This window comes from Microtus ochrogaster, unplaced genomic scaffold, assembly GCF_000317375.1.
Source record: "Microtus ochrogaster isolate Prairie Vole_2 unplaced genomic scaffold, MicOch1.0 UNK50, whole genome shotgun sequence".
Lineage (NCBI taxonomy): Eukaryota > Metazoa > Chordata > Mammalia > Rodentia > Cricetidae > Microtus > Microtus ochrogaster.
Genome location: NW_004949148.1, coordinates 1,906,532 through 1,916,550, shown reverse-complemented (window position 1 = coordinate 1,916,550; position 10,019 = coordinate 1,906,532). Strand labels below are relative to the sequence as shown.

The 10,019-nt window shown below is 40.6% G+C and overlaps 1 protein-coding gene across 1 annotated transcript in view; it reads left to right on the top strand.

The window, feature by feature from the left end:
* Positions 1–594, top strand: part of Slc25a14 (solute carrier family 25 member 14) — a 40,941-nt gene extending 40,347 nt beyond the window's left edge. Inside the window, 1 exon segment of the mRNA XM_013354604.2 lies at positions 160–594. Within this exon segment, the coding sequence (XP_013210058.1) occupies positions 160–201 (42 nt within the window). The 3' untranslated portion in view covers positions 202–594.
* Positions 595–10,019: the final 9,425 nt, after the last annotated feature.

Genomic DNA, 10,019 nt, shown 5'->3' with positions numbered 1-10,019 from the left:
AAATATTTTTTAAAAACCAGTTTAAAAAGAAAAGAAAAGTCTTTGAAGGAAACCCCCTTTAGTCTAAGTACATTAATTTAAGAAAATGCAATGTACAATTTTCAAAATGGGTTTAACTTTCAGTATCAACTCAGAAATATTCCATGACTCACTTTTCAGTTTTTTATTACATACGAGCAGCTCAAGAGGCTTCAGATCTAAGAACTGAAAAATCCATGGACACAACACTACCGCCCTTTCTACTGTTCTCCTTTGTGTTCCTAATGTATTTTGACAAAGACGTATGTGTTTACAGAACCAGTGGTCTCCCGAGGGTCCTCTTATTGAAGAGTAGTAGGCTGACTTAAGGTTGTTTATGCATCTGTGTTACCTCTTCCCTAAGAGGAAGTGTTCACATTGAGAGTGTGACCCCAGATTGGTGTCTTCTGTGAAGATGGATACTGATGGGTGACATTCAAAAGGGCCTTCTTTTCAAACGTGGGTTAAATGCAGTTGGTTATCCCCAGACAGGTTACAGCAGAAGGCTACCAGCACAGGTCCTGCTATGTATGTTATAGACCTTGGTTCTCATTAAACTATTTATTGGCTGAATCATTCTGACTTTGTCTTCATTTACTCTCTTCTTTCCTAACTCTAAGTTGCCTTTTCTAGAAACTGAAACAGAGAAAGTGATTGAAATTGAGACTGGACTCTTACAACACATTTATGGGAGCTGCCTCTGCCTCCCAAGTGCTGGCATTAAAGGCGGCGGCACCACCTTCCGGCCTGAGATGGGATTCTTAAAACACAAATTTGTCCACAGAATGCCACCTGCTTCTAAACATCAGGGCAGTGGTTCTTTCCAGAATGTGAAACAAGTAAGCAAGTGGATCGTTTGGAAGGTTCTGCAGATAAAATGCTAACCACGGTTTACAAAATAGCCCTGTGGTCTGAGTTAAGGTCTTCATAATCATCTGCTCATGTGTTTATTCAAATGTCATATGTCCTTTACTTCCTGAATGCTGGGGATATGAAGAATGATCCTGTCTCTGGTTTTTAAGCTCACGTTAGAGTAGAAACTGGCTTGAGAGTAAACAATAATAGTTGGCTCTAAGTACTATAAGAGGGACAATCAAAGAGCTGCAGGAGGATGGAGGAGAAAGAGCTTTACTTAGAGGCTCTGCCAAAGCTTCAGAGTGGAGTTGACATTTAAGCTGAGCCAAAGGACGAGGGGATGGTACCATGTGGATAAGGCCTTATATATCTTGACAAGTGTTTAACAACATATATCTGCCATTAGAGAATCATAAAGAATGGTTTTATTACCCTAAAAATCCTCCTAGCCCTTGGCAACCACCACGACTTTTACCGTCTCAATGGTAACGCCTTTTCCAGAGTATCATAATTGGAATCATACAGTAGCCTTTCACATGGGCTCCTTTCCTGTAGTGATGTCCTTTAATTGTCCTCTGTGTCTTTTAGAGATTTATTTTTATTTTGTGTGCATGTGTTTTTGCCTGCACTGTATGTCTGTGTACCACCAGTGCTCCTTGGAAGCCAAGAAAGGGTGCTGGATCCCTGGAACTGGAGTTTCCGATGATTGTTAGCTGCCATGTGGATGCTGGGATCTGAATGAACCTGTGTCATCTGCAAGAGCAACAAGTGCCCTTAAAAACTGATTCATCTCTTTGTCCCTGTTCTAGATCTTTTGATGGCTGTATATCTCATTTTGGTTTAGTGCTACATTAGACAGCATAAGCCACTGTGACAGAATACCAGAGAAACCTAAAGAGGGAGAGGTTAATTTTGGTTCATGGTTGGAGAAGTCTCAGCTCAATTTGGTGAACTGACCATGCTTTGGGTGCTGTGATGAGGCCCATTGTGGCAGGAAGCCATGACAGAAGAAAGCTATCTGCTTTGTAGTAGCCAGGAAGCAGGAAAAAGAGATGAAGGGACCTGTAAATATTTGTCAAATGAGTAAATGAATTAATCTGTAGCGAAAGTATCAGATACAATTCCTAAAAATAGAATAAAGGTTCATAAGGTACTATAGTATATGTTTGTTTAAAAATTGAATTAACAGATAGATGATTTAAGATAAGGATTACTTCAAACCTGAGCCAATAGAAGGGCAGTACTGCCATGATTTTAAGTACTGTCTATATATATACTGATGACTTCCAGATGAACATCTTCAGCCCATGACTTTCCCCTTGCCTGCATACTAGTTTTGTGTGTGTGTGTGTGTGTGTGTGTGTGTGTGTGTGTGTGTGTGCGCGCCAGTGCCAGTGCCTACTCCACATCTCTGATCAAGTCTAATAGGTACTGTAGATTTGTGTGTGTGTGTTTGTGCGTGTGTGTGCGTGCGTGTGCACACACATGAGAGCGACTTCAATGATTTATTATGTACCAGATACTGTTGTAAGTGTAATGTCTTGTCTTTATAAAATGAAATCCTTAAAATCACCCTTCAAGGCAGGTACTGGTCTTAATTTTTTCAGATTATAAATTGACACACAGGAAAGTGAAGTACTTTGCTCATTGAAAGTAGCAAATGCTAACCAAAGTCATGAGCTCATGTTTATTATGACTATTGGAGAGGTATACTGACTTACCTTGTTAGGAGCCACGTAAAGTTTATAGCAGGTGATCACTAAACATACTGATTCCATGAATTCTCCAATCTTTACAGCATTTTTGTGGTTGTTAACTCTTCAACACTTAACTGTAATACTTCGTTTTGATGGTTTTCCTGAAGACCTTGACTGTATGTATAGTCCCCAATTATTTTCCACTTCCTACTACATTCCTTTGTTGCCCTGTCTTTTCCATTACCTTCATTGTTACTCTATCCCTTCTTCCTCCAGTCAAAGCCAGCACAGTTCATAGCCAGTAACACAGCAGGGTTCAGAAAGATGTTTAGAACATGGAGTTATTAGTATAGATGAAGTGTTGAAATTTTTAATTTGGAAATGGGGCTAGACTTCTAGTCCTCTTTTCCAATATATTTACATCTATCTATCTATCTATCTATCTATCTATCTATCTATCTATCTATCTACCTACCTACTACATATTTGGTTTTTAGAGACAGGGTTTCTCTGTGTAGCCCTGACTGTCCTGGAACTCACTCTGTAGACCACGCTGGACTACAGAGAAATCCTCATGGCTCTGCCTCCCGAGTGCTGGGATTAAAGGCATGTACCATCACCGCCCCACATTGTAAATACCTTTTAATGCATCTATGTCCCTATCATGCACTTAGTAAGTAAGAAAAAACAGTTTAATATTACTATATGTAAGATTATGAGGAGACCATGTCATCTTAAAGAGGTACTTGGATCTTTGAGGTGTAATAGTCTAAGAGCCACTTAACTCTGAATCAGTTTTTTACACTTGAAATAAGCTCGTAGCCATTCTGCTGTAATTTATTGGTTTTTGCTCTCTCCCTTTTTCCAAATTACTGCTGAGCTTATGGGACCTTCAATTGCTCTTCTGTGTGACGAGTTTTCACATCTGTTGACTGTCTCGATGAAAAAATTTGTAAAAATACATTTACCAGTTTTGTAAAGCAGCACAATCATTGACAGGACCTAAGACAGTGCTATCTCGGTGTATTTATCAGCTGTTTAGTGCCTTCATGTCAACACAATTGAGACAGAACTGAAACTGATGCACATTTATTATGGGGAATTGGAAATGGGATTAAAGTATGAGATTGTCAGGCAGCATATATCAAAATAGAACAAATGTGTGAAGCCTTCCTCAAGCTTTCTACCCTGTGTGATCTTACTTCCTCTGGCCCCCAGGAACAAATGAATCCTGCATGCCCCACCATAAAGGTGTGGAGGTTAAAGAAATGGGGGTGCTTTGTTTGTAAAAAGAGATCTTAGACCTTTAACGGCTGCATTGGTTGTTTCCAGGCTTTTTTCTGAGAGGGCTGCTTGAGCCCAGCGACTGATTGTGATCCTAACAGCTTGTAAATCCAGGGGCCATATGGCTGGGTAGCATGTTAAACACTCATGCACTTTATCCTGTCGTGCCTGACCCATCAGACAGAACACATCTTTCCTTTTTTTCAGTCTTCCTAAAGACTCCAACGTCTCATCTTCTACTGTGCCAAGACTCACCTCCCTGTTCTCTGTGTAAATGTTTGGCTCTCAGGCTCACTGAGCAGTTTGTGATATTGTACACAGATTGCCTCAGAAAAATTTGAGTGATATTACCAAAATTGACAGCTCTCTGGATATCACACTGTGTGCTGTATTGATGGAGTCACAGGGAAGGGTTTTCTCAAACTACCGTGTTCTTTAGTCCAGCTTTCTATGTTTCAGGAGATGGGTTAAGCATCTTGATAGCAGGGTGTATCAAAAGATTTCATTCTGGTAAACCAAATCAGACCTAACCTAAACCAATTTTCCTGGGATGGCTTATGCTTTCAGCAATGTGTGTGCTTTCATTTCCTTGAGATAGTTATGCCAGTGCTGTCTGTTCATGTGTGGTTCATTTATGATGTCTTTTAGTAGCTATCCCAGGGAAACCTAACACTCCAAGGAATGCCAACAAAACCCTAAATCAAAATTAGTAACATTATTTTGTTGTCATTTTTGAGATAAGTTTTCTCAATATAGCCCTGGATGTCCTGAAATTCAGTATGTAGACCGGGCTGGCCTCAAACTCAGAGAGATCTGTCTGCCTCTGCTTCCCGAGTGCTGGGATTAAAAGCATGTGCCACCACATACGGCCTGAATAAAAATTCCTATCAAGGCTTAATACTTGTTGATTTAGTAATGCTGCTTTGGAGGCTATAAACTTAAGTGATTGAACAGAGGCACATCAGAGATTTATGCACAGGTTATTTATACTGATATAACAATGAGAAATACTAAATTTGAACACAACTATAAGAAGTGACTAAAATACTACATATTCATTTGTTGAAAACACACATACAACCATTATGTTACACTTTTGAAGAAGACACAGTGACCTAGGAAAATACACACAATATAATATAAATTGGAAAAAAAAGATGGAGAATAGAAGTGGCCATCTCTGGAGGGTGTAATTATAAGCACCTGAATGATTTTATGTATTTTCAAATATTTCTAAAATGACTAAAGGTAGTTTTAATAATACAAAAGGTTTAATAAATATATCCCATACATCAGTGTGCACCTCTAAAAGAAACCCCAGGAAGGATGCAGTTTCATAGCACCTACCTCTGAAATGTTTGTGGGATAGACAGGTGAACAGATACCCGATTAATGCATGGCAGTTAACATTTGTAGGTGCCACAGATTTGTAGGTGCTATTTGTAAGATTGACGAAATAGCAAAGGAGGATTCATGGAAAAGCAGGTGGATGCCAGACTTCTCAGCAGCCTTTGAAGGATGGTACAGAAGGTAATGAAGTTATCACTCGCTTTTGCATGGGTGATGCTGATCAAAGAGTTGTGGTCTGTCCTGGAGTTCACTGCTGTTCTTCTCGCCCAGCTGTTGCCATCTTATTTCCTCTTATTCTGCGCCTGTCCTTGGGGGATCCTCATTCTCACTCATTTCAATGGTTTCTGTTCAGTCTGGCCAGTGACCAAACTTGCTGAGAATGAAGTCTATCTCCTGACTTTCTTTCTCATTTGAGTCAGGTAGAACTTCATCGAGGGTGAAGATATACCAAGGGCAATTCTAGCTGGCCAACTCCTAGAGATGAACTGAATGGTCATGAAGCTTGTTGGCAGGTCAGGGCAACTTGACTTTACCAATTGTAAAACACCCAAGACACATTATACAGAAAGGTATGTGGTTTTGTGTTCTTGAGAGAAGTCCTGAAGCTGAAACAGAAGTATGAAATGCGTAAGTTTAGTTTCCCAAGGATTTAATATGAAACTTGCTCAAGGCACAATTCTTACAGGAAACTTACAATAAACTTAACAATAACTGATAGCTCTACTTGATTGTGTCAGAGTCTTTATATCTTTTGGATGTTTGATAGTTGCTGAATAGAATCTGGCTTCTTTGTAAGTCTGTGGGATACTGTTGAATGTGTAAATGAAATCTTACTGTTTCCTTTTCTCTGTGAAGGAGCCTTCATCAAAATAAGCCATTAGCTCTGTAGGAGCACGAGCAAGGAACTCAGGACGGCGAGGGGTGCACCCACACACTGAGACAATGGGGATGATCTATCCGGAACTCACCAAGGCCAGCTGGCCTGGGTCTGAAAAAGCATGGGATAAAACCGGACTAGCTGAACATAGCGGACAATGAGGAATACTGAGAACGCAAGAACAATGGCAGTGGGTTTTTGATCCTACTGCACGTACTGGCTTTGGGGGAGCCTAGGCAGTTTGGATGCTCACCTTACTAGACCTGGATAGAGGTGGGCGGTCCTTGGGCTTCCCACAGGTCAGGGAACCAATTGCTCTTTGAGCTGATGAGGGAGGGGGAATTGATCGGGGGAGGGAAATGGGAGGCGGTGGCGGGGAGGAGGCAGAAATCCTTAATAAATAAATTTATTAAAAAAAATAAGCCATTAAACTTTTGCATAGCGTTGTGTATCTCTGGTTTTGGAAGCTTATTTAACATAATATTCTTAATCACAGGTACAAGTGTTTAATATTACTAGTGTCTGGTTTGATAAGGTATGCTGATAAGGTGTTAGATTTATAGCTTGTTTATTGCACCTTGAATCTTTTTTGAGGTTTTATTTATTTTTACTTCATTTTATTTATACGAGTGTTTGCCAGAATGTATGCATGTGCGCCACATGTGTTCAGTGTCTGCAGAGACCAGAAGAGAGTATCAGATCCTCTGGAACTGGAGTTACGTTTGTGAGTTACATCCTACATAGCCCTGGTTGTCCTGGAATTCGCTATGTAGGCCAGGCTGGCCTCGAACTCCTGAATATTTTAAAAACATTTATTATTTATATGTATGTATGTATGTATGTATGTGAGCCTGAGTGTATAGTTGTGAACCACAGAGACCAGAAGAGGGTGTTGGATCCCCTGGAACTGGAGTTACAGGTGTCTGTTAGCTACCATGGGGGTGCTTGGAAATAAAACTAGGTCCTCTGCAAGAACAGCAAGTGATCTTAATCACTGTACATTCTCTCTATTCCCTGTACCCCAAATCTTATCTCTATCTCAAAAAACAAATCTTGGCAGTAGTGACACACATCTTTAATCCCAGCACTTGGGAGGCAGAAGCAGGCAGATTTAATCCCAGGAGTTTGAGGCCAACCTGATCTACAAGAGCTAGTTCCAGGACAGCTGGGGCTACACAGAGAAACCCTGTCTCAAAAAAGTCATTAAAAAAGAAGACAAAAAAAAGAAAATTTATTCATCAGGTGAAGTTTTCACAGTTCTGAGCCAAATTGCCCTTGCTTTGTAGATCATAATATCTGAATGTAATAGACTCCCTTAAGTGGGTCACTTAAATATTTTATTCTTTATGGCTTTTTCCTTTCTTTTCCTTTTCTTTTCTTTCCTTTCCTTTCCTTTCTTCTACTCTCTTCTCCTTTCCTTCCTTCCTTTTTTCTGTCTTTCTTTTCTTCATTCCTTCCTTCCTTTCTCTTTTTTTCTCTCTTCCCCTCCCTCCCTTTCTTCCTTTTTCAATACAAGGTATCTATATGTAGCCCTGGTTGTCCTGGAACTTGCTCTGTAGACCAGGCTAGCCTTCAACTCAGTGAGATCCACCTGCCTCTGCCCCCCACGTGCTGGGAGCAAAGGTGTGCACCACCATTGCCCTGCTAGGATTTTCTTTGATGAAGAAGCAAATGTCTTATAGTTTACTAGGCATCTTGACGTGCATTGCCTGACTTCTTCCTTACTATATAGATAGGGTTACACTGATCACCCAAGTTTAACAGAAGAGCAATTTAATTATTTTATTTAATTTAAAATAATTTTTAATTTATTTTAAGAATTGTAATAAGTGGGGCTGGAGGCTTGGCTCAGTGCTTGAGAGCACTTGTTCTTGCTAAAGGACCCAAGTTTTATTCCTAGCACCCATATGGAAGGGAAGCTCACTACCACCTTGGGCACCAGACACACATGTGGTGCACAGATGTATAAGCAGGAAAAATACTCATACACACAAAATAATAAAAATAAATTAAATTTTTTTCAAAAGATGAATAAAAATAGAACTCACTCTGAAGATGACACTGGTCTTGAACATTAGAGTGAGTCTAAGCTCTCCGCCACCCTTTTTTGTTATTTTGAGACAAGTTTTCTCCGTGTAGCCCTGACTGTACTGGAACTCACTCTGTAGACCAGGCTGGCCTCGAACTTACAGAGATCCCCCTGCCCTGCCTCCTGCGTGCTGGGGTTAAAGGGGTGCACTTGTCTGTTGGATTCCAAAGCCTGTGATTTCTCAACTACACATGCTCCTTACAGAGATAGCAGGGTTTCTTTCTTACACTGAAGCTTATACCTCACCTACCAACTAGCTTCCCCCTTAGATCCTGCTTTTCTCTTACAGCTTTGAAATACCTTTTATTTATTTATTTATTTATTTATTTATTTATTTATTTATTTATTTATTAAGGATTTCTGCCTCCTCCCCGCCACCGCCTCCCATTTCCCTCTCCCTCCCCCGATCAAGTCCCTCTCCCTCATCAGCTTGAAGAGCAATCAGGGTTCCCTGACCTGTGGGAAGTCCAAGGACCGCCCACCTCCATCCAGGTTTAGTAAGGTGAACATCCAAACTGCCTAGGCTCCCCCAAAGCCAGTACGTGCAGTAGGATCAAAAACCCATTGCCATTGTTCTTGAGTTCTCAATAGTCCTCATTGTCCGCTATGTTCAGCAAGTCCGGTTTTATCCCATGCTTTTTTCAGAAACAGAAAACACTATCCTGAGTGAGGTAAGCCAGACCCAAAAAGAGGAACATGGGATGTAGTCACTCATATTTGGTTTCTAGCCATAAATAAAGGACATTGAGCTTATAATTCGCAATCCTAGAGAAGCTAAATAAGAAGGTGAATCCAAAGACAAGCATATAGGCATCCTCCTGAATATTAACCTTCATCAGGCTATGAAAGGAGACAGAGACAGAGACCCACATTGGAGCACCGGACAGAAATCTCAAGGTCCAAATCAGGAGCAGAAGGAGAGGGAGCACGAGCAAGGAACTCAGGACCGTGAGGGGCACACCCACACATTGAAATACCTTTAATTTCCATACTTCTTGTTGAAAAATAAGTGTATATTCAGGGAGGGCAATGTAATGCTTTGATATGAAATGATTAAATCACGCTAATTAAATGTAACTTATATCACCTTATCAAGCTTTTTAGTAAGGGCAGGAAATTAAGCTGTGAACACCAACAGGATTACTTTGAACCAGTTTTCAATTTTATCCAACACTGACTTCTAATTTGTATTTTAGCTAGTTTGTTCTAATGAAGACCAACCATTACATGATGGTTTGAGGCTTATTTGGTTTTGACATCTACTCAAGATGCAAAAACTTCCTTGCTTGCAGAAGTATAAAAGTTGCTGTGGTGAGAGCAGGCCTGTTCCTCTCTGAGCTATAGTGGCAAACAGTGCAGCCACAGAGAATCTTACCAAAGCAGGCTTGATGTGGACTGGTATAGAGCAGCAGGAACCAGGTTCTTAGATGGAGGATAGTGAGACGCGATCTTTGTTTGTTTTTGGGTTTTTTTGGTTTTGGTTTTGGTTTTTCAAGACAGAGTTTCGCTATAGCTTGGAGCCTGCCCTGGAACTAGCATTATAAACTAGTAGATGAGGCTGGCCTCAAGTTTACAGAGATCCACCTGTCTCTGCCTCTTTAGTGCCAGGCACCGCCTGGCACAAGAAGGGATTTTAAAGTGTATGGAATGTCAAAGAAGTGATTTTTATCCCAGAGTGGCTGATGCAAGAACACTGAGAGCTAACTGAAGACTAACGGAGAGTTAAGAAACCCAGTTGAAGGTCAGTGAGTCTATATTTTGATATCCTAAAGAAGCTAAATAAGAAGGTGAACCCAAAGAAAAACATATAGCTATCCTCCTGGGTAGGGGAAGTAGACAAGATTGCCAG